The sequence below is a fragment of the Octopus sinensis genome, linkage group LG19 (assembly GCF_006345805.1).
Source record: "Octopus sinensis linkage group LG19, ASM634580v1, whole genome shotgun sequence".
Classification (NCBI taxonomy): Eukaryota; Metazoa; Mollusca; class Cephalopoda; order Octopoda; family Octopodidae; genus Octopus; species Octopus sinensis.
This window is the reverse complement of record NC_043015.1, coordinates 33,718,168-33,744,896: the sequence shown is the minus strand read 5'-3', so window position 1 is coordinate 33,744,896 and position 26,729 is coordinate 33,718,168. Positions and strand designations below refer to the sequence as shown.

Below are 26,729 nucleotides of genomic sequence, written 5' to 3'. Positions count from 1 at the left end.
ATCAGTGATGAAATGATGGATAGGCCCACATATAACATCTTGAGGTACATCTTTTTTCTCTGATGAAATTATGCTCATGTCACATAAATGCAAATTTAGCATACAAATTTGTAATTAAATTATTGAGTATTAATTGAAACGGTTGTAAGAAGCAAAGATTACTAAGTTGTTAATAATAAATAATTAACTTCCTAATCTCCATTTTCTTCTTTTAACTGGATACAAATTATATGCTTAATATATACCTATTGTTTTAAGGGAATTTCATTCCCCAACAATACTAGGTATTGAACCAGTATTTCCTTGGCTGCAACCATCCCTTCAGGAGGTTAACATATCCTCCAATTAAATTTATATATATGTGTGTGTCTTTGTGTCTGTCCACATTCACCATCGCTTGACAGTTGATGTTGTGTTTACATCCCTGTAATTTAGCAGTTGAGTAAAAGAAACTGACAGAATAAGCACTAGACTTACAAGGAATGTCTTGGGGGTCGATTTGTTTGACTAAAATACCCTTTAAGGCAGTAGTACTCCAGCAAGCTAAAGTTTTTATGAGTAGCTGGCCTTAAACTCCTCTCTAATGCATTTCAATTTAGATAATTGTTTTCCTGATGAATTATTCTCGAACACTTTTTGCTACTTTCATAACTTGGTGCCCACCACTACTCTCTAAAACATCTCCTTTGCTTCTGAGATTGTTGTTGGTGATATTCTTATGCCAGTCTCTTGGCTTGGAGTTTCCTCTGAGTCACGAACACTGTCCCTACTAGTTTTATCCTCTTGATAACATCCTCATTGGACACCATCCTATCATCCTTAAGCATGCTTTTGACTGTGTAGTTGTCAACTTCAATTGCTGGTCTCTTTTAAATATACTTTCAGAAATGTTTTCTCTGATGTTGCTGTGTCTAGGGAGGGTCAAGTGCCAATATGATGAACACACACTCTGGTTCAATTCCACTCCTCTTTATTATTAGTCCAGCTCATTTGTTTTGTTTTTGTTTGTCAAAGCTTTTTTTTGTTGCTACTTGCAGATACAAAAACGAAACAGAATCATTTCTCTGTGTTCTCTACATTCAACAACCCCTTGAAATAAAATTGCCTAGCTTCTTCCTTCTAGCTTTTGTGAAAGTAAATGAGCTGCTGTCATTCTACACACACTTTACTCCTATAGTGGGATTTACACTGACACAGTGATTTGAAATCCAGATCACACCCCACATCTCATCACAGAACATTGGTAGACCCCTTTCACCTTCATTCTAAGCTACTATCTAGCTGATACTGTATTTCCATTTTCGCTTCTCAATATATTGTTCCTGGTTCCCCTCATTCTTTGAACGTTTACAGACCTGTCTTTTATGGCTCCCTCTGCAGTTCCATTCCATCACTTCTCTCAGTTTGGTTCCTTGCTCCATCCACAGATCTAATCACAGCAGTTTGTCTTGAAGCAACCTCTGGTTTTCTATGTTATGTGTCTCCACTGTCTCCTACTTCTCATAACGTGTGTCCTCTTGAACCCCTCTCTGATGGATCTTTCAACTTTCATACCATCTTTCTCGTGATTGATTTATATTCCTGAATCTCTGTGGCTCTTAATCTGAAGTCTTAAATCACTTTTCTGTTGAGTGACACATTCTTCATTTAAGAAAGATTTAGCATTCACAACCATTTCTGTCCTGTTTCCCAGAGGGAACAAAGTCTGCCTGGCTTGTGTGTGTCTTTGTTTATCCATCTGATTAGTGTGTGATGCAGTTGACCAGTTCCCTGAAATTAGTGTTACAGATGTTTAGATCATTTGCATCACAGAGCTCCAGAAGCCTCAACTGCTTTCCATTCTTTGCACAATGCAAAGTCTCCATGTACACCGGAGCAACCACCTCAATACATCCACCATTAAAGCCATATAGCCGTGATGAGAGGTCATTCTTGTTCACTACCAAATTGATCTGCACACTTTGTCTGTCAGTCCTGAGTGTGGTACATCTGCAGAGACGATTGTTTTTGTGTTGTTTATGACTAATAAACATTTCTCACCCTGGCTATCTCACTATAGGTATCTGTTTCTCGAATGCTTGCTCTACACACCCCATGTGGTTACCATGGCAAAAGAAGTTGTACTATGCTCTTTGCATGTGAGAAATCTGTCTGCAGCTCCCTCTGCCTAACGTTTTGCACATAACCCACATCTACTTGCCTCCACTCCAGCATCACTTTAATCTCTATAGGCCTACGTTTCATTGATGGTGGTGGCCCTGGAAACTGGTGTGGGAGGGGGATGTGGGTGGTGTGTAGATTCTTGTTTGATGTCTGTTTTCTGCATCTAAAAAGAAGAGATTGTGTGATCATTGGATTACAGTTAAGGGCTTTTGACATGGTTGTGAGGTGGAAACATCTGGCCATGTGCAACACTAACATGGCAAATATTAGTCCTGTTTACTCAAATAAGGACTTTCTCTGTATTTGTGGTTGTTATAATTATGGCATGGTCTTTACTGGCTCAATGCCCCACCTGCCACAGACACTTCACAATCAAGATTTTAGGTGTCTTATTGTACCACCAATACTAGAGGTTGAGCATCAGGACTAAAGTGATTGGTGCTGATTGGTTGCGCGATCGCCAGCGAGGCGACTTTTCAATGCCCGGTCGAGTAGGAGGGCACTGTGGTGTGCATGGAAGCTGCAGGCGCGAGCCCGGGTGAAGCCGACCATGGGTGCAGATCTCGGTGGTAGTAGAAAATATTCGAATGAAAGGCAAAATTAACCTCTGCAAGATTCAATCTCATAAATATAAAGGGCTGCTTAGCAGTATTTCTTCTGACAACGATGACTAGTAATCATTTATCAGCCACTGATATTGTTCTAGATCTGCAATACAGAGAAAAGATAGCAAATTTTGTCTTAGTCAAGTTACCATATTTAGTTATATTAAAAATGTCATCTTGACTAAAAATGCTTTTTTTGTCAATGCTTTGTAAGTTGTTATTCGCAGCTGAATTTGCTTTTGGACACATTGTTAATAATTACTTTACATATTTCTCGATGTTTCTGCATTTGCATTCTAAAATACGTGCCTGTGTACACACATGCATACACACACAGACACACTTGCATGCATGCACACAATCCATATCTTTAGTTTATTTATGCAGTATCTGCTTCAGGTCTTACACAACAGGTTATGTCTGCTACGGGCATTAGATAATGAGTTGTCTGGTACAGGCCATGAATAATGTGGTGTATCTGAAATACACCTCAGATAATGGGTGATAGGTAATAAGTTACGTCTAATACATACCCCAGATAATGATTTGTGTCCATTACATACCTGAGATAATGATTTGTGTCAGGCCATTCTCAAACTTTTGGCACTCTGCCTCACCCCCCTGCTTAGGAGCTCTGCATAGATTCCAGTGCCTCATCCTCTGTCAGATGAAGAAACAGCATTAAAAAATAATTTATTTTCGAACACAAATAAATAAACCTCCCAACATAGCGTATGCATAACCAACATAGAAAACGGTGAAGATTTTGAGATTGCTACTGCTGTATACTAAGGTGAGGTAGTTTTCTAAGAGAAACTGTCTTCAATATTTTGTGACACTCATGGGGCACCATACTTTCTTTCATGTCTGATATACAGAATGGAAGGAGACTCCTTGATGCTAAGGTAGATATACTTGATCTGACAGATGTCTTTCAAAAGTTCAGTTTGTTAGATACAACAATTGCAGAGCAAAAACAGCAGTCTGATAGAAAGTAAGGATGCAATTGTTTCTTTCCTCAAGAAACGCAAAGCGTATTAGCACAACACATAACATTTGGAATTTTCACAATTTCCAAATCAGGAACCAATTACTGAGATATTGAAGGACAGTGACCTCATTCTGTATGCGAATCATCTTAACCTTTTAGCATTCAAATTACTCTGTCAAATATGATGCTTATTCACTCACATTGCTTTGAATTATTCATGTACTATCTTGTAGCTTTGAGACTTCAATGATGTGATTATGTGATTTTACAATGACATTATAGGGTAGGTTTAAGAAGCTGGACATGGCCAGTTTGGACATAAAAACAGATTATTTGGGTCAGATATATCCAATTTAAATGCTAAATGGTTAAACAGATACACAAAGATATGCAAAAAAGATTTGATGATGTTTTAAATATTTAGCATCTAAACTGGTCATGTCCGGCCCAAATATTCTCCTTGTTTTTTTTGCTGATCATGGTCAAAATCTGGCCTCTCAACCTAACCCTACAATGTCATTCTAAGGATGACCAGTTACACCATGAATGTCTCAAAACTGAAAGCAATGTGAATAAATAAGATCTACATTGACAAAATAATGTGGATGCTAAAGGGTTAAACTTAGGTGTCTTGGATTGAATTTTGAATCCCTCTAAAGTTGAAACCACACAATTTCAGGCAGAAATTCAAGAGCATTCGATTGATCTCCAGACTGGTATCATTGCACGCCATCAGTTTGATCTTTTTTCATAAAGATATTTGAATCAAAAATAAATTCCCAACACTGTGGGGGAAAAAGTGCAAATGCTTTTCATTGCATTTCCCTCAACATATTTGGTTGAGTGTAAATTTAATAACCTATTTGTCTTAATGGTGACTGAAACAAGTAAAAGAGTATCTGTGTGTTTGCTACAGGTCTTAGTTAATTCAAATCATATATCACTTTTGTTTAATAAAACAACACTTCTAATGGTGGGAGAGAGAGAGAGAGAGAAACGCACACACACACAAAACTAGTACCAAGTACTTTCTATTTCTGTAACCTTAAAGCATGTACAGTGAAATTGTTGAGTGAGTAAGATATTTAATTACAAGTAATAGGTTCAAACACTCAAGTGTTTTGTTGTATATTTTCAAGAGTACAGCTAAATTGTTTGTTTTGGGTGCATGGGAGTCAGAAATAGGCACCAAATCATCTGAGAATGTCATCTGAAATAGACTATCTTTCTGTCCAGGAGTCAATTTTTCTCACATTTGTTTATTAATGACAAGAGTGTACAGTATTGTCTATTTAAAGCTCTTTCTGTCTTGTAGAGATTTTGACATTAAATTTAATTCACCGTGGGGAGGGTTTGTGACTGGAGAAAAAGACTTCAATGAGAGAGGGAGATGTCAGACAGACAGACAGACAAATTGGTATTCTTATGTTGATGGTGTAACATTTATTTTGAGGATATGATGGCAACCTTTAACTGGAACTTTTCAGAAGAAATCAGGAATAATTGACAGTTTACGGAGTGGTGTGGGTGAAGATTTAAAAGAGAAGTAAATATTTAAGAGACATTTGAAATGGAAGGTCAGATGGCTCCAGCTGGGTATTTTTTGTTGATATCAGCAGGAATAATTTTAGTTTGTTTAAATCCATTAAACCGATTATCTTCTGCCATAGAACGGGACATCAAAAGGTTAACTGAGCTAGCACAAAAACACCCCCCAAAAAACAACAACAGGTTTATCACTAAACAAGTCACACTTCAAAATGTAATGCTTCATGATGACAACGGTGGTAATAATAATGATAATAATTTCTTTTATTTGCCCCAGGGAGAGAATTACAAAAACAGTTTGCGTCATCATTGTCACACATTCATTTAACATCCATTTTCCATGCTGGTATGGGTTGGACAGAGCTAGCCAGCTGGAGAACTACTCCAGGCTCCAATCGTTCATTTTTGGCATGGTTTCTATGGTTGGCTGCCCTTCATAATGCCACCCACTATACAGAGTGGACTGGGTGCTTTTTACATGGCACCACCACAGATAGGGGTTAGCAAATTGGATGAGAAGAACAAAAAAGAGAGGACTGGAATGAAACGGAAAGTATTACATAATGTATGAAAAACATGAATATTATACATGGATGATACAGTCCTCCTGTATGGGGAAACTTTCATCTAAGGCCAGTCAAAAAACCTAACAGATTCAAGATCACCCTCATCCCATAAGGGTCTGAGCCTTGTGTTATTTCTACTGATTTATTTTAAGCTTAACTCTAGCTGAATGCACAACTTGGTTTTAATTTCTCCACTTAAAGCCATTTCAATTATTGTTTAACGATGTTGTCAATGCTTTTGAAAAAAAGCGTGAATGTCTCGTAATGTCATTGTCTGCTCTCTGCCAGTGGAATACATTATAGCTGTGTAAGGACTTGGTGAGTTGATTTCACAGCCCTAGTTCACATCCCTAACGTAGCTAGCTACATCACTTCAGGGTGAAGTTACAACCTTACAATAAGTCTGTATAGTTGTTCATGTCTGAAATATGTTTACTTCAGTGGAAACATAATTAGTCCAGTGGTTGTATATTTACTCGAGTAAAAGTAAATACTCTGAAATCAATGTCAAATATTAATTAGCAATAATATTTAATAATCAATATAATTACATTAACTTTACAAGAAATCCAAGGCATCAAGATGTCTCACATTCATTGAATGACAATTGTTTTTTTCTTTTTTGCGGAAATATTGAATGTGAAACTAACAGTGCTGACTGTATATGACAGTGAAAAATGGTAATTTAAGCGTATAATAAGCAACCTTGTTCACTTCAACTGTGCCCCTGGAGAAGAGTGAAGTATTGCTACTAGTGATTGTGTAGCTTGGATATACCCCAATACTGATACTGTTATCCAGCCTTAAGTTTTGATGCCACTTGAGATGCTGTGTGATATATTAGAGAGAAGGAGGGTGAGGGAGAGTTTGGTTAAACAAGATGACTAGAACTCAGTACATGAGTTTACATGGCATTATTTTCATTGGCAAAAATCAGTAACTAAAGGTCTGAAAATCTCAGGCATACTTTGCATGAAACACCATCAAACATTGACCTATGAAGCAATGAAACCTTCATGCTTGAAATATCACTTTGATGCAAAGTATTCTGACAAGAAGGACAAACCATTGTCATACTTTTTGCAATTGAGCGCCTCTTTCAAAAAGCAAACACAAAAAATTCAACAGGTTACCCCAGGAAACAAGTAAGCAGGAGAATGACAGGTTGATTGAATCGTACAGCATTGCATTGCTTGTTGTAAAGTCTGGGAAGTCTCACAGAACTGGAGAAACCTTACTTTGCCTGGTCATTGAAGGTGCGATATTTTTTTACTCTCTGATATATTTACAAAATTAAATGATTTGAATAAGTTATTGCAAGGGAACAGAAAACTCTCATTGACTGTAAATCATTTATTACTACCTTCATTTCGAAATTGGTGCTGTACAAGACTTACATTTCAAAACGTCACTTCCATCAATTTCCACAACTTCATTCTTTGAAAGATGAATTGGTTGATGAGGATTTAACTACATAAGATGTTATTGTGCTGAATATTCCAAATTCGTATAGCAATCCGTTTGAGGTCAATGCAGTTGATTGCGAGGATGATGTTCAGGAGGAATTTGATAGAATTACAAGATGACAATGATGCCATAATGTGATATCGCTGTAATGGCAAAGAAGGTTTGTGGTAGCATCAAAGTATACAGAATTCCTACCCTAATCTGTGGAAACGTCTGAAATTACTTCTGCTTGCCTTCCCTAAAGTTATGGAACTTTACCTTCTCATAAAAGAATTGGACTGGATGTGACACAATGAGGAGACTTGCAGCTAAAGTTGACAAGTTTTAAACCGAATCTATCTGCACTAGCTGCAATTGCACCAGACACATGGTTCTCATTAAAAAGTTGTATTCTTTGCCTTTATAATACAATCATTAATTATTTTTGCATCAGTAGTTCTGATCAATGGTTTATTTGGGGAAAATAAAAATTAGTGTAAAAGAAAGCACAAGTTTACCGAAGTTAATCTGTCTGCATAATATAGACTTAATATTAGCATTTTATTCACATTAATGGCAAAACGAAACCCACAATAAGGGATTTGTAAACTATGCATATTTAGTCAATACTGGTCAATGAGTTTTTGATATAGTGTGTGTGTCAAATGATAGAAGGGGGATTCTCCTAGGGGATTTAGTGTCAGGGAGGGTTGTGTCAGGGTTTTTTGTTTTGTTTTACACAGGTGGGTGATGGAGTATTTTTTGGTTGATAGGTGGGCGACATTGCAATTTGGTGCAAAAAGTTTGGGAAACACTGGTCTAAAGCCATCTTTGGAACATAAGTAATATATGTTCCCAGTTTGAAGTAAATCAGTTGCAAACACACACACACTGAGTTTTATATATATATATATATATATATAGATAAATAAAAATGAAGCACGAAAATAAGACCTTTGTGAAAACTTATCTCGTGTTTTTCTTGTTTTTGTTCATTTATCGTCTCTTTCTGTCTCCCTCTCTTCACCACCTCTCTCCCTCTTATATATGTATATATACACATATACAAATATATATATATATATATTATATCACCCATGCCAGCATGGAAGACGGACATTAAGCGGTGATGATGATATGGCATATGCATATTGAATTTTAAAAGCAACTGGTTATTAGTATCGCTATGCCTAAGCTAATCATAATACACACACACTCACACACGCACATTGTTCTTTTAATGTTTTTCCATGCTTTGCAAGAGGCAGAATTTTTATGCTGACACACACACACACACACACACACACACACACGCACATGCACGCACTCACGCGAGTGCATTTGTAAGTGTGCTATTTAAATATACTGCATTCATCTGTTACACAATGTATTGAGTAGTCTTCCTCTTTCATTTACAAACTATTATTCCACTCACACACAGACACTCCCACACACGCACGCACACACACACACACATGCAGTATATCTATAATTAGCCGAATATTGTCGTGTTCTTCAATGGCTAATCCACCACAGTTAACTGAGCTGATTTTCTATTGAAACCTTCTGCTGTCATTGTACTCTAACATTGTACTCCATCATTGTACTCCAACACTTGTGTTTTCTCTATTGATTCCTTATAGTCTCCATCATCACCATCAAACACTGAATGGATCAACACTATTCATGACCAGCCACTGTTCTCAGGGAAATGATTTCAGCCACGAACCTGTTTGACCAGTTGGCTTTTTGGCCAGCCGATCATTGCCAATGACTCTGTGTAATAATGTCGTGTTATTGTTGTTGTTGTTACTGGTGTCTTTTATTTATCCACTAAAATCTTGTGTTGTATTGGAAGTCTACCTGTTTTGTTAATCGCCTCGTGCTTTGTCTCTGCCATTCCATCACTGCCCCCCCCCTATTCTACGCAGGATCATTATCAACACCACTACAATATCAATGGGATGAATGAAAACTACGATTTCCTCCCCTCCCCCACACATACCACCAACGTTCCTTCTGCTTGTAACCATTCCAACCACCTGAGCAACATGAGGCAAACACAAGACTGAAATAAGAGCAGCAGGAGGGGCTGTATGTTTTAAGTGTATCTCTACAGATTTTTCTATAAAGGTACAGGTGTAGCCATGTGGTAAGAAACTAGACGCAGGCATGGTGGTGTGGTAAGAAGCTTGCTTCCCAACCACATAGTTCTGGGTTCAGTCCCACTGTATGGCACCTTGGGCAAGTGTCTTCTACTACAGCCTTAGGTCAACCAAAGCCCTGTGAGTGGATTTGATAAAATTGAGAGCCTGCACTTAAAGTTACGAAGTTTCATATACAGATGTCTAAGCATATTTGTATATGAAACTAGCAGTATCGCCCGGCGTTGCTCGGGTTTGTAAGGGAAATAACTATATAAGCATTTTTAGAGAGTTACTTCCTTTATAGATGCCAATTCGGGCTTTCTTAGCCATTTCTGTTTTGGTGTCTTCAAGCCATGAAGTCGTTGTTCTAAAAGAACGCTGGTCTCCTTGACAACGCTTTACGACGTTGATTTCCTTACACTCCCTTCCCCACAGCTTCACGAGGGAGGGAAGAAGGGGGAGAAGCAAACATGTCGCCATCGACATACGAAAAATTATGCATTAAAATGGAATAAAAAATGATGTTAAATTATTTTTTAAATCGTAGACTCATCGTAGACGCGCGCTAATAGCCAGACGGGCTCGATATTAATCACGACTATAAGATACCCGAATTTGGTTAAACTGCACCGCAAAATGTGGGAGGAGTTAGGAATCTAAATCGAAGGGGACAGGCACTCACACAACTACAGTTTTATATATATAGATATAACTTCCATTACCGGCTCTAAATTCTACAGAAAATCTGTGAAGATAAAATTTAAAATGAGAGTATCCTATTGCTTACACAAAAGTAAGACATAATATTGACTTGCAAGCCTGTAATACACCATATTTTCCAACATAGAAGGCACACTTTTTTCGCCAAACTCCCCCCCCCCCCCCGCGAAAGTTCTCCTGCAATTTATATGCTGTAGGTCAGGCTTAGGCTAGACTTGATTGGTGTTGTTAACAATGGTCAATACTGGTGAAGGTGGAGTTTGGTGGTGAAGAGTGAAGGTAAATATTGTAACTTCGGCTGCCATAATAGCTTACCAAAGGGCAGCAGTCTAAATTTTCATGGGAAGTATCTTCTTTTAATCCTTATCCTTTAAATTTTAAGAAAGCCTTGCAAATTTTTATAGCTCCCAGATATTGTGATCGTTTGTAGTATTTTCATTCTCTCCCTAAGGTCCCAAGTCCAATCATTCTTTACTGCTGATGGGTTGGTTTGTATCCTGTTGCTCCAATAATAACAGGTAAGGAGTCGAAAGTGTATCTGGGGTACTATATTTGCCAGCTCCCTATCAATGTTCAGTAGATGTCCTCTTTCTCTTTTCCTAACCGCATTCGTGTCCAGAGGGCAGCTGATCTCCGCAACGGAACATATCTTTACTTTGTAGCTCCCACACGATATCTGGCCAGTTATGTTTTACCTTTTGACTGTTTTAATTTTTAAGTTTCACCATGTGTATGTACATAGTCAGAAGTGAAGGTTCTACCCACCACCCTTTACAAGTCCTCTATACCTAGTTGTGCTGGGGGTGGGGTAAAGAAGGTATCCCCAAACCAGAGACCTTGTACCGAAATGAACTCTGCTTAAGGCATCTTGGTGACCAGGAGGTAGTGTTACACTGAGGGCTGGGTAGACCATAGCAGGATTGTTTTACTAATCCCCCATTCTGGATTGGTAACTGTTTTTACTGACCTTGAAAGGATGACAAAGTTGACCTCGTCAACATTTGAACTCAAAACACACGTACACACACTCACAGATATTGTGTGTGTGTGAGCATTTATAGATACAGGTGTGAACTTATGTGTCAAGTTTTATAACTGTATAAGAGAAATGTAACTGAGTGGTTTGCTAAATCAAAATCAATAAAATAAGTACCAGATTGAAATTAATTAGTGATGGTCAGTATATTTCCTGGGAGAAGAGAAATGTATCGCATTAGTGGTATGTAACTTGTTATTTCATAGAAGTGTAACTATTAATCCAAACACTCAACTTATTGGGGACTTTGAGCTAAATATCAAATATAACAGATTGTGTGACATCCGGAGATTTTTCATTGGTTGATGTACTATTTGGTCATGTGACTGACATAAAAGTATTTTTCTGAATGTGGTGTGTGTGTGTGTGTGTGTGTGTGTGTGTCTGCTTATCAATTGTATAGACTCACTTTCTCACTTTTTGAGCCAGAACTAACATTACTTTAACAATCCTCACCAAAATTATCACTAACTACATCACCACCACCTCCACTCCTGCTTTTACAACACCAGGTTTGTGGTAGTGGCTCTATTACCACAAGTTGCTTACTACCAAAATGCCACTGCTACTATGATTACCATCGTTATCACTACAACTACCAACACTGCATCACTATTGCTGTACCACAAGCACTATCACCACCTCTATAACACTACTACCACCAACACTATAACCCTATTACCACTTCAACTATCAACACTCCTGCCATCTCACTATATCACCACTGCACTTTCACCTCAAGAAACCACCACCAACACCACTGTCGGCTGGTTGCATGTCTTTAATTTCTACACCTGCTGCACTCTCACTTCACTATGCCCTGTGTATGTGTGTGTGTGTAATATGTGTGTATTTGTCTAGGACTATGTGATTGTATGTGTATGTATGTCAATGCATTATTTTGCATAGGACTCACTGTTCAACTCTGTGTGTGTGTGTCTGTATGTGCCTGTATGCGTCTAAGCCTGTTTATAAAACTCTTGTCTGCTCTTACTATTTATTAAAATTTCCTATTTTATTTTTATGCAACTTTACTACCCCCCCCCCTTCCACTCTCCCACAAAACTCACTTGTCTCCAAGTTTTGGCTGTTTTTGTTATTGTAAATAAGCCAATTAGATATTTTCAAAGATAACTTTTTTTTTTCTTCTCTTCAATTCAGTTCCTAATTTCCATGATTTCTTTAAATAAAACACAAAATTATTTTCCCAGTCATTATTCTGTTTGTTAGTCTTGCTCTTATTTTGTTTGTATATTTATGTTTGTTTTAAAAAAATATTTGTTAATGTTACATGTCTCATTGGTAAACAGCAGCCAAGACCCGAATAAAAAACAAAACAAAACAAAATATATTCCTATTCATTGTTGACAATTAGAATAATACTTGTAAAAATCTGTTAAATCTCACCATTATAAAGATGGCTCAGATGATGCAGCATGGCATTATGGGTAAATTGATTGGATGACTTGCATCAGTTTGGCGTATATTCTTTCAATGCTTGGTGCTGTGTGGGGGAGCAATGTTGTGAGGGTGTACATTGTGTGGAGGTGTAGTTTCGTAGAGGGTTGTGTGGTAGTGAGGACATATGGTGTGATATGTAAGCTGGTGGGACATTTGTAAATTAAGTATATGTGAGCATATGTTGCATGTGCAGGCCGAATTGTATAGAAGTAAGGGTATGTGGTGGGGGGTAATAAAGGTGTGAGTGAGGACATGTAGTGGTGTAATAGCGAGGAGATGTTATGTGGTGGTGTAGACATGTGCTATAGTTGTGAGGACATGGGGGATAGTTTGTGATATCAGTGTTAAGATGGTGGTAAAAGGGATACATCAACAATGATATTAACAGATGCAGCAATAATAATAATTCTTTCTATCATTGGCACCGAGCCTGAAATTTGAGGGGAGGGGGCTAGTCATTTACTTTGATCCCAGTGCATAACTGGTACTTATTTCATCAACCCTGAAAGGATGCGAGGCAAAGTCAACCTCAAAGGAATTTGAACTCAGAATGTAAAGATGCTGCTTAGCATTTTGCCTGGCATTCTAATGATTCTACCAGCTTGTCAACTTAATAATAATAATAATAATAATAATCATAATAACGATTTCAAATTTTGGTACAAGGCCAGCAATTTTGAGGATTACATTGACCCCGACTTTCTCTGAAAGGATGAATGGCAAAATTGACTTCCATGGAATTTGAATGCAAGGTTTAAAGATGGATGAAATTCCACTAAGTATTTTGTCTAGCATACTAATGATTTTGTCAGCTTGCCACCTAAATACTATAACAGTGTATTTGTTTGACCCAGGTTGCCATAGTCATATGTTGTGTTAGTTTCTATATCCTTCTAGCCATGCAAAGGATTCTATAGCATCTACTCCACCTGTTCACATTCTTTTAATAGTGATTTCAAATTTTGGCACAAGGTAGCAATTTGTAGGGGAAGGGGTAAATTGATTACATCAATCCTAGTATTCAACTGGTATATATTTCATCGACCCTGAAAGGATGAAAGACAAAGCCGACTTCGGCGGGATTTGAACTCAGAGCATAAAGACAGACAAAATGCCGCTAAGCATTTTGCCTGGCATGCTAATGATTCTGCCAGCTTGTAAACTTAATAATAATAATAATAATCATCCTTTCTACTGTAGACACAAGGCCTGAAATTTTTGGGGAGGGAGCTAGTCGATTATGTTGATCCCGAAAGGATGAATGGTAAAGTCAGTCTCGACAGAATTAAAACCTGGAACATAAAGACCGACAAAATGTCGCTAAGCATTTTGCCTGGTGTACTAACGATTCTGCCAGCTCACTGCCTTAATAATAATAATGATAATAATAAAAGCATGTGGCTGAGTGCACTTACAATTGCAAGGTCATGGTTTCAAATTCTGGGCTGAGTGGTGCATTGTGATCTTGAGTAAAACATTTCATGTTGCTCCAGTCTACTCAGCCATCATAAATGAGTAATCTTAGAATGGACTGGCATCCCCTTCAAGAGGAATGTCACTTATACATCATGGGAACTAGGTGATCAGCCCCGAGAGCCTTAGACAGTGATGTCCAGTGGTTGAGGATTCTGATGAGAAAAAAAAAAAGGCTATACACCTGATCAGAAACTATTTACCTTACTAACATATTATGACCACTGATCTACTGATACTGCTGTACTCTCTCTCTCTCTCTCTCTCTCTCTCTCTCTCCTAATATCACACTATATCAGTTAGAATGTACATCTAGCTTATTATCTGTTCCATTTTGGCATGGTTGGCACACCTGAATTGGCATAGCTGTTAGTATTGGCCAGAATGCCTTGCGGCATTCATTTTGGCTCTCAACACTTTCAATTCAAATCCTGCGAAGGTCAACTCTACTTTATTCTTTTATTCTTTTACTGGTTTCAGTCATTTGACTACAGCCATGCTGGAGCACTGCTTAAAGGGTTTTATAGTTGAAAAAAGTTGCCCCCAGGACTTATTCTTTTTGTAAGCCTAGTACTTATTCTATCGGCCTCTTTTGCTGAACTGCTAAGTTACAGGGTTGTAAACATACCATCGGTTGTCAAGTGATGGTGGTGGGGACAAACACACACACACACATACACGATGGGTTTCATTCAGTTTCCATCTCTGAAATCCCCTCACAAGGCTTTGGTCAGCCCGAGGCTATTGTAGAAGTCACTTGCCCAAAGTTCTATGCAGTGGGACTGAACCTAGAACCATGTGGTTGGTAAGCAAGTTTCTTACCACATAGCCACGCCTGCACCATTTTTCTTTTCTTTGAGGTCAATAGATAAAATGCCTGTATCAGTTTCTGTTTCTCTTTAGAAGCAGTCAGTTATGTTCAGACTTGGAGAGGCCCAAAGCATGCTGTCTGACATTATGGTGTTCCCTATGATGCCATCAGGAATTGAAGGCCAGGAAAGCAGTACCACCCCAACTAATTCACCTGCATCTGCTTTTGTCATCTCTACATGAAACACTTTGTTCAACCTATTCTTCCCCAAACAGCACCCTGCTCTTTGGAACATCTTTCCTGCCATATCGTACTAATAGATATCAACCAAAATAAAGAAAATTTCAATATTTTAACCATAACATTGTTTATTTTTAGTTTAGTTTTATACTTTTTATTGTTTTGCCATATTTTTTTATAAATGCTTACAAGATATTCTCTTCTGATCGAAAGTCTAATACAGAAGTGGAACAGTTAGAATATTGAAAACTGGTTTAAATTGTTCCTTCTTAGTTCGTCTCAGATTCTCCCTTTCTCTTTCCCCCCTCTCTCTCCTCCTGGATTTTCCTTTGAATTATACATCTTGTTTTCATGACTTCTTGTCTCTCTTTATCTTTTCTCTTTCTTTCTCTTGCTCACCACTCTCTCTCTCTCTCCCTCTCTCCTATACAGTAATTACCACAAAAGACAGTCAATATAAATAAATAATTTAACAATAAAAATCTATAAATTCTGACATTTTATTCTATTGAATCTAAAAGTGTATTTCTGTAGAATTGATAGCATTTTAATTTTGCAGATGAGCCCCCCCCCATTTTTTTCATTTGATCTCAATAGGATATACAATGGTTGTGAGGTCATTTGTGTTGGATTAGTGAGTACAGGGACAAGTACTTTGACCTTCTTAGTGCTAATGTCTATGCTTTGTCTTTCCTGCTTAGCTGGAACTGCTTGGCTGATGAACGGAGTCCTTTCTCTCTACTTTTTAGCTGAAGCATACATTAACACTTGGAAGAGCATCATCCATGTGTAAAAACAATCATTTATGTTCGTTTTTCCTCTGCTGGCATTGGTTGGATAGGTTGTCCAAGTCCTTATTTAACCTTTTATCATTTAAACCGGTCATATCCAGCCCAAATATCCTACCTGTTTTATGTTCAAGCTGGCTTTGAAACTAGTCACTTTCACCTTCCCTACAATGTCATTCCAAAAATAGATAATCACATTATTAGATTTGACCACATAATCTGAATGCTGAAGGGTCAAATTTACTGTCCTTGTAGGTGAGTCAGAGACCCACATGTTGCTTGTACATTCCATTTTGGCACGAATACTACTGCAGGATATTGTTTGTTATCAACCTGTTTGCAGAATGTACTGGATATACTTTATCATAGCACCAATCCTAGAGGGGTTGCTTTGTTCCCTGCAAGACTAAAAGAGTCTTCACTATGATATTTAAGATATCTGTAATATCTGTGTTTTGGAAAGCTGTAGAGAATTAATGTAAAACTAGATAAAAAGCTTATGAACAAAGCAATGAAAATAGACAGAATGGTCGATGCCCTGTACAAGAGTTATTTTGTGATATGATTTGTACCAATTAGTAGGGACTAAAGCTAGTGTAGCATGCACTGTGGCATCACAGAAACATGTTATTACTCTACAATCACTCATAAATGTTTACCCTCTCCCCACAACCGTCTCATCTTTGTGGCTCTTGCACTGAGTGGAAATATATGGAGTTAGATTTATAGTCGTAACTGTTCTGGTTCTATATGTATTGTTGTGGGGAACAGATTTACCAAAATTAACCATTCCATTGAGTTCGTTGGACATTGTTGCAAGCATGTTAGTGCTTTAAATCAAGCTGTTGATGCTGTCTTGCATCCCTGGCCAAAATATTAAGATTTTGAGTTGCTGAGTCTGACTCGTTTGAAGTTAGATATTGTTTAGCTTCAAGTCAAATCTGATTCAGCTGACATACGGTCAAAGCCATTCCAGTCCCTCATTCTAACCTGGTCAAAATGTATCCTGGACTACATTATCCAATGAAACACTTTTTTAAAACAGTAGGCGATTACTTCATGGAGATTCAGCTGTTATTTTTAACAGATCAGTTACCCGTGTAGAAGGTTCCTCGGTTGTTTGAGTTAGTACCACAGTAATATAATTCACAGCTGTAATTAGTGGCAACACTATAAAATTGATGAGTGTTTCATTGGTTTGTGGTGTCAAGTTTAATTCTGTCTGTGGAAAAAGTTATCTAATTTGGACTTCACTTAATATTCGGGTAAACTTTCGCCTCTCATCTCCTTCATGTTACAAACATGACATATATAAGCACCCTTCTCACCCCTCCTGGAATCTTTAATTAAGTAGAAATAATTTCATATCCTACACATTTATCACTTTTGGTTTCCCATTGCTCCTTGGAGATGCATATCCTACTTGTTTGTTGGGGGGATTTATATGAAGTTGCTCTCTCTTTGTGTTATATTTTGGGTTTATAATAGTCAGAAATTAGTTGTTAGATCCAAAATAGGACAGGTTATTTTATCATCATTATCTCATTGAGCTTTCTTGAACATTTTTACCCCATACAAGGCATCCATCTCAGTCCTACATTAGTTGAGTGAGGTCTTTGGGGAAGCGTTCAGTGCTTCTGGTAAGTTGATCTACATGTGTGTTGCATTCGTATATTTACCAAAATGCATTCTTCCATTTCTTAATTGCTTCCAGTATGTATTAAAATTCTTTTCTGTTGTTTTGCAGATGCCCACAGGGCATTAGAATTACTTGAGGATTACCACAGTCGCTTGACCAAGCCACAAGACAAAGCTCTAAAAAATGCTATAGAGAGGGTCATCAGGATTTTTAAAAGCCGTTTGTTTCAAGCCCTATTAGGTAAGTGGGTTTTGCTTAAGACATTGTTTGTTGATTTTTGTCCAACAGCTGAATTTCCAGAGAATGCTTGGTGTTGGATATGGCACTTAGTCCCAACACTTTAATGTTCATGGATAGAGGGACATACAAGCATACTGACAAACACAAGCACACAAACACACACACACACACACACTTCTTGTCCATTGACACAAATTAAGAATTAATGGGAACAGTTGATGAACAAACTTTAGAAGTGCTGAATGTGTTGCTAATTTACAGACAAGAAAGTAAATTTTGAATAGAGTATAGCTGTGAAGGTAATCAAGAAAGATTGGGTATTTACCCTTAGAAGATGGAAACAAGTTGCCAGCACTGCCTGGAGGCAATTTTAATTTTGATCTTCTAAGGGTAAATAACCAATCTTTCTCAGCTGTTTTAAAAGCAGCACTTGAAAGAATTAATATTGCAGAAACTTTTGACTATTCTTTTGCATAAAAAATATTACCATCCATTTCATAATATTCTTTATATATATATATATATATATATATATATATATAAAAGAATACAGTGTACATTCAAACACAAAAGAGATACCCAAAGAATAGGATATCTGACTCACTAGAAAGAGCAGTTAAACTCCAAGCCACTAATTGTTGTAATTCCAAAAGTGATTGAAAAATAAAAAGGTAAAAGACACACACACACACACACATATATATATATATATCTATAAATAATCAGTCGAAATTGCGAGGATGATCCGGTTCTTGACTGAAGATTGAAGGCTTCGAATGTCCCGTCCGTGTTTTTTGTATCGTCTTCAAAATGTTTTGCGTTCTTGTCCCAGTTTGTATTTTTTATACATATGTATATATATATATATATAGCGGCGTACGTACCCTCTCTCTTATATGTAAGTATATATGTATATATATATATATATATATATATATATATATGTCTTTTACCTTTTGCTTGTTTCGGTCATGAGACTGCAGTCATGCTGGGGCACTGCCTTGAAGAATTTTTAGTCAAATGAACCAATCCCAGTAGTTCTTTATTTCTAAGCCTGGTACTTATCCTACAGAGCTGCAGGGACATGAACAAGCCAACACCAGCTGTCAAACAGTGGTGGGGGCAAACACACACACACAGACAATTGGCTGTTTGTATGTACATATATACATAGGTATATACTCATGCGTCCTCATACATAGTTTTGGTGAAAAAAGCATGAAGTGCTCAATCCAACTTTATATTGAAAATGCATAAAGCTTGATATATTTGAATTTATGTGTGGGTTTAAGAGAGGGGTTTCTACTGTTGGATTGTTTTATTAGGTTAGCTGTCCACATATGCCGACTGTGCTGGAAAAGTAATTGAATGACAAATGAAATCTGTTTATCTCACATAAATCAACGCATACAAACACACACGTACACATGTATTTGTGTAAATAGGGAATGTCTTCTCTTTCAGTCGTCTTCTACCAAAGACCCATCTGTATTCAAATTTAATCTTTCTAATTGATATACTCTATGGTAATCTTTCTAATTCATGTCTCCTACTATTTTAAGACCTTCTTGGCATCATCTTCTTCATGAAATAATAGCAGTAAGGGGCATATTTTTCACACACTTTGCAGTAGGTTGCAAAGGATCACAAGGATAATGTTATAACTTGATAAAATTTGTTCAGCAAACTCTTGGTTGCATTCAAGGTTTATTTCCTGGGTGCTCTATCTGAGTATTGATTTTTGATTTGTATTTGACAGTGAGTAAAGTTCCCATACTTAATGTCATTTTTGAGGAACTTTATACAGATAAGGCAGTGTTATCAACTAAAGCTTTTTTTTTTTAGTCTATTTAGTCTTGTTACATATTCTAATATCTCTTTATTGTAAATATTTCATCAACCAATGAGAAAGTCTCATATTTGTCTGTCCCAATATAACAGTTCCAGTCTTGAAGTTTACAATTTTTTGTGCTTCCATTGAAACTTATATATTACATTGATTGTCTGAGATACATTCAGTAGTTTGATAATTTGCAGTTTCACATTGATGATGAAATTCTGGTGTTATTGTAATATATTTTAACCATGCATTTGTAGTTGTGTGTAGTATAGATTGTGTTCTGTGTTTTGGTTTTTTTTTTAATAAAAAAAGTATGACTGTATGGTTAAGAAGTTTCTTTTCAAACAATATGATTTTGGGTGGAGTCTCACTACATGACACCTTGAGAAAGTATCTTCTAAAAATCAAAGCTTTGTGAGTGAATTTGGTAAACAGAAACCAAAAGAAACCATTTGTGTGTGTGTGACATGATCATTGACCAATCAATTTGTATGTTAACAGATAACATTCTGATCCACATTCCTACTTCAAAAACAAACTATCTTTATAATAATAGAATTCCATCAGAGCACAGCTCCATAAACTTTTGAAGATCTTATGTGAAACCAGTAAAGTGAATTTCCTATATTTTAAAATATAATTAAACTCTAATTAATTTCCAGCATTTTCAACTTCATTTCTTCTGTTCCTCCACTTGTTTGGATAGATATATCATCATCATCATCATTTAATGTCCATTGTCCATGCTGGCATGGGTTGGATGGTTTGACTGGGCTGGCACACTAGAAGACTGCACCAGACTCAAGTCTGATTTGGCATGGTTTTCTATGGCTGGATGCCCTTGCTAATGCCAACCGCTCTGATAGTGTAATGGGTGATTTTACGTGCCACTGGCATGGGTGCCATTTGAGTGACACCAGAGTGTTTTTACATGCCAACTTGCATGACACCATTATCTGCCATGACTGCAATTTTGCTCAGCTTGATGGGGCTTCTCCAGCGTGACATAATGCCAAAGGTCTTAGTCATTGCCTCCATGAGGTCCAACGCTTGAAAGGAACTCAATCACTTTGCCTCTGTGAGGCCCAATGCTCGAAAGGTGTTCTTTACATTTCACCAGCACAGGTCCTCTTAAGCACAGCGCATCGTCAAAGGTCTTGGTCACTATCATTTCCTCTGGGGGCTTTTCCTGTCTTCATATCCTTAATTGCTTTATTTACCATGGAACTGTCAATTTGGGTTGCTGGTCCCTTAATTGGGTCAACATTTGGCAGACTCTCCTCCTCCCACTCATTGTGTGTGTTTGTGTGCATTTATAGAGATGTATGTGTGCCTCCTTGACATCATTTGATAGTTGTAAATGAGGGTCACGGTCACATGTTTTGGATTTCCACATTAGTCATGTAAATGTACTTTCAAGTGGAAAACCCACAACCGCTCCATCTTTCAAGCTGTATGAGTTTTCTTGTAGGTTGTAGAAGGAACTTCAGTTGTGCAAACCAACAGAAACTTTTTATGAATGTTACTTGGCATAGTAAGAGGTTTTATTTATTATAACAATAACCTTGTCTCAGGTCTATAGTTTTCATTATTAGAATGTTAGTTAAGGTAGTGAGCTGGCAGAATCATTAGCACACCGAGTGAAATGCTTTGTGGTATTTTGTCTGTCTCTGCTGAAGTCAATTTTGCCTTCCATCTTTTCAGGGTTGATAAATTAAGTATCAGTGAAACACTGGGGTTCATGTAATCAACTGATCCTCCCCCCCCCCCCCCAAATTTCCGGCCTTGAGCCTTTAGTAGAAAGGATTATTAGAGTGTTGGTTAAAGAAACTAATTCTATGACAAATACCTCAGCACTTTGGCCTCACAGCGATGGTATTTCTCTGACATTCTATGCAATAGCAGTGGAGAACAGAATTAATAGTGTTTGATGAAATATTTTGTAGTATTTGGTTATGTTCCTTTAGGTTCAAATCTTGCACTGCTTGAGTTTCCAGTGTTCTGAGATTGATGAAATAAAAAAATAAGTACCAGTCAAATACTAAGACCAACGTAATTGTCTATGTTTTAGATGTCAGTGCCTCTGTATGGTGAGTAAGACAATAATCATCTGTGTTTGCGTGTGTGCGCACGCCAGTGCACGTGCATGATTTTATCAGATGGATTCTGATGGAAACTTAGTATTTGTGTTGACAAAGTTCTCTGATGTAACAGAAGCCCCAAAGATATAAAAAGAAGTTTTAATTGATCTCTAATTAGATGACCTAATTAGTAAGTAGTGAAAACTAGCCCCCCCCCCAAGGACTGATTTTAGTATGGAGTCTCAGAGGTTTAAAAAGAGTTGAAGAGAGAGTATAGTGAATGTGATAGGGGCAGCGGGATGATGGAATATGTAATCGGCAAGATCAAAGGAGTCGAAGAGACTTGTGAGGCAAGATGTGCAGCTTGGTGGCAGGTCACGGCTTGCAGTAGTAAAGAATTGATGATATCTGGAGATGGTAGCAGTCTATTCCATATATGTTTTTAATCAATATTGCCATAGAAAAGTTGATGTGAGATTGATTATGGTGGTGATGATGATGATGATATATTTAGATTTTTAAGAACCCCAGTTTTCAACTAAATGAATTGATTGATTTCAGTTCTAGTTGGTAAAATATTAGTATTGATTGCTATTCTGATTCCATCGCAATATTCTCTGATAAAATAGGATGCTTCAGTAAATTATTGAATTTTAAATTGCTGTTATGAAAATTTGATGTTAGCGCCATTTATTAATGGAGAAAATATTTGATTTTCATCTTGATTAATCTTCTCCCTAATTTCAGTATGAAAGTCATTCTTTGTCAATGAATGAAAGATACTGCTTCACACTGATATTGTTCTACTATCTCCAATTTATGCTAAAACTTATTGGAGCAAACATAACCACCAACTGAACTGCTCAAAAAAAACAAAAAAAAAATACAAAAAAAAAAGTGGAAATAACAGAACTGACTCCATTACTTGGCAGGTGGCAGAGTCTACAAATCAGTTGGTAGAACTGAGATTATAAACACAGTACATGAAAATATGCACTTTCTGTAGTCACCATAGCTACCAATCTACATCAGTTGGACTAGTTCATATCGGTTAATGAAAGGAGCTGATATAATAACCCTTGGTGGAGATGCTGAAGTTACATACAATGTCATTAGGATCTCTCAAATTTCAGAAAATTGCTTCCCTTTTCTCCCCTAAATGTCCCTTCGATACTCTCTACTCCTATAATTATTATATAACTGGCGTAGAAGGTTGGAGTGAGCTGCTAGTTGCTAGAGTGATGCCTTCGAGTATTTATTCTGGTTCTCTGTTTTGAGTTCAAATCCTTGTTGAGATCACTTTTACCTTTCATCTTTTGTGTGTGGTGGTGGTCACTAAAGTAAGTACTGGTCCTGGGTGGTGAACTGATAGTATTGATAGTATCAGATGGGTCCTTGGGCTCAAATGTTGTCGTGGCCTACTGGGGTGGCCGACTTAATCCATCATTTGGTTTTAACACCACCATCTGACCCCTGGATGTCTTAAGCAGATTTCATTTTGATGCAAGCATTCAGGCTAAATCTCTCGTTGGAAGATACTGCCTTGCCTCCTTCTCACCAGTCTTAGACATCTTGAAACAATTCACGGGCACCACCTTTCCCTCCCATCTGAGGTGTGCATAATGCAGACACTGGGGTTCTTCAGTAAATTATTGTCAGTATTTACTCACTAATCTTGGGGTCTCAGTTTAAAAAGGTTTAGGGTAAGAGGGGAGAGTCTAAGAGATTTGACCCTTCATTTTATAGGTCACTAATATATTGAGACTAATTCAACTGAGTCAAAGCCTCTCCCCTTACTAAACAAACTTAGTATTTTTTAGTGATCTAACAAAAGAAATCTCTTTAACCCTCTGGTGTTCAAACCAGCCAAAACGGGCCAAAAATAATTCCCCTTTATTTTTTTAGTGATTTCATGCAGGAATCAGATATGACCGGATTTGGCTGGTGCAAACAAGTAAACAAATCATGTGATTGAATTCCCGTAGCTTTGTATAATGTGAGATAAAGCCTTTCAAGTGAAAATACCATGAAATTTTCGAGTCTTTTTTGGTTTTATCAATGTTTGAAGAGAAGTGCACATCTTAGTTTATAACGATATGGCGTCAGCAAGTAGCAATTCCAATTTTGAAGGTTTTATTCTTGATGATGTACAAAATATAAGCGAAAACTAACAGTGATTTGTCTTTGGACGAATCTGAATGTAAGTATACAAGAATCCCTTTTTTTAAATTTTTGATTCTTGTATACTTATTTTATTTATGATTCTTTGCAAGTAGGCTTATTGCTTCTAAGAGAGCTGTTCTTCATTCGAATTCGTGCTTTCTCCTGCATGCCACTAACCACAGGCAAATAAGTGAACGCGGTACCCGACGAGACACATCTGCAACGAATGATGCACCACAAATATTTGTACAGAATCTCCCCCAACCTATGCATGTGAATTCCATTTTCTTTCTCTTTCTCTCATATCCTATGTGTGTGTGTGTGGTGTGTGTGTGTGTGTGGTTGGCAAATTAAGCCGAAACAGTGCCAAGTTTGAGGGACTCTTTAAGTCTTGTAAGGTCGAGACAACCTCTATATTGCTGGAACCATAATTTACAAACCATTACATGAGAGAAAAATACAAACTCACTCACTCAAACACATGCACGCATTTATGTGTATGAGCACACACGCGCACACGCACACACACACACACACACACACACACACACACACACACACACACTCACACACACACTCACACACACACACACACACACACACACACACCACACACAATCCTTTAGGATTCAGATTACTCTGTCCAACGTCCTGTTTATTTTTCCCTGTTTTGAATTACTCCTGCATTGTCTCATAGCTTTGAGATTTCACGAGTGTAATTGACATTGTTGGTTTAAGTTTGAAAAGTTGGGTTTGGCCAGTTTGAATATCAAACAGGAAGAATATTTGAGTTGCTCGATGTTTCCTGTTTAAATGCTGAAGGGTTGCAGTGAATTGAACTGTTGGTGTTTAATGCAGTTCATTGCCTTGTAGGATTCTGTCCAACTGTCCAACCCATGACAGCATGGAAGAGAGAGATGTTAAAATGACAATGATGATGATACACATATAATCTATATAGACATGTCTGGGTATATATATATGTGTGTGTGTGTGTGTGTGTGTGTGTGTGGATATACATGCATGCATGTATATGTGTCAAAGTGTATGTGTGTATAAAGTACATGTATGTGTATATGTGTATGTATGTATGTGTGTTTGTATATACATGCATGTATATGTGTGTGTATGCATGTTTTATATATGTGTGTGTGTTTGTTTATTTTCAGTCAGCAAGGCAACTTGCAGTCAGCATCACTATGTACCTTGGAAAAGGACAAAATGATGGCAGTAGTAAAATCTGAAATTATGACCAGATGGTCAATATGTCACCCACATTGACCGCCATTAGTGATTCTGTTTCTAATAGTTGTGGACATGTAATGGCTGGAATATATTGTTCGCATAGTGTCGTTTCGAAGCTTTCTGCTCAGCTAATTACTGACATGGTCACTTTAGATAACTGCTAACAGAACGAATGTCCCAGGTAATACGGCTACTTTGTTAAGTACTTCAAAAGAACCATTTACTATAGATAAAAGTTACATGAATGGACCAGTTCTCGATAATAAGTATACCTAGTTACTATAGATAAGTGTTAGTTGAATGAACCATGTCTTGATAAACATTTAGATGCTAGTATGTTACCGTATTATGGAATGGGTAATGTTAACTGTTGAATGGGGCCATTGTGGCTTTGGTATTGGTAGTTGTAAATGAAGTTAATTTACCATTCCTATAACTCCAATTACCTCACTAACCAGAAACTTAACTACAAGATTATGGTTTTCCTCATTATAAAGTTAGAAATTCTCACAAATATTCTACTCTTTATTTTACATTGATAGACGTGTGTGTGTGTGATATAATTGAGTCTTATCTCACATAGTTATTTGTGTGTGTGTGATATAATAGATCCTTTATCCTCTTCCTTCACCCTCTTCTTACTCCATCTCTTATCTTCAAGTTGTTCCTTTGATGTGGTCTATATCTATGCTGTCTGAACTCTGATTCGCTAATTAATGTGCTGTCTATCAGTGCTATCTGCATTCTGATTGGATAATTGATATGCTCCGTATCTGTATCATCTGAACTTTAATTGGATAATGTACCCACTTCTCCTCCTCCTCCTGTCTCTTCTCTACAGGGGAAATGAGCTGAGTCATGGATGAGTCAGGCAAAAACAAAGAGGAAAACTAAATTATATACAAACAGTGAAAACACTTCAAATCATATCACACACACACACACACACACCAGTGTAATGGCATGTGGCATTATTGCTGCATCATAACTGCTACTGTGCACAGCAAATGATGCAACACTGGACCATAACAAGTTTGCTAGATCATAACTATTGCACATCACAACTGTAGCTTCAGTCCACAACTGCTGATGCATATAACAACTTCTGCACATCATGCCAAAAGGCGCGATGTGCAACAGTTACAGGCTACTGCAGGTGCATGACCCAGTGATTATGGTGTTACACTCATGACTGCAAAATTATCCTTTTGAAGTAGCATCTGCTGAACTAGACTATAACTGTTGCACACCACAACTGCAGCTGCATACCATGAGTTTTGGTGCACATGGCAACTTTTCTGAACTAGAATATAATTTGCTGCACACAATGGCAAGTGCACACTAAATTGCTGCTGCTGTAGACTATAACTGTTGCACACCTGACTGCTATTGCACCTCAATTAATGCTGCACCTCTACTGTTTCTGCATCAGTTACTACTAACCTAGACAGGCCTGCTATAAACCAAAACGCCTGTATGCAACCGGTTGTGTCACATCTGCAGCATTAGACAAACTATAACTTCTT

The 26,729-nt window shown here is 37.4% G+C and overlaps 1 protein-coding gene across 9 annotated transcripts in view; it reads left to right on the top strand.

The window, feature by feature from the left end:
- The window catches only part of LOC115222095 (disks large 1 tumor suppressor protein), a 598,849-nt gene that overhangs the window by 84,235 nt on the left and 487,885 nt on the right, over nt 1-26,729 (top strand). For all 9 annotated transcript variants that reach the window (XM_029792201.2, XM_029792206.2, XM_029792205.2 and 6 more), the window contains exon 2: nt 17,743-17,874. In XM_029792201.2, coding sequence (XP_029648061.1) covers nt 17,743-17,874 — 132 coding nt within the window. The remainder of the gene's footprint in view (nt 1-17,742; nt 17,875-26,729) is intronic.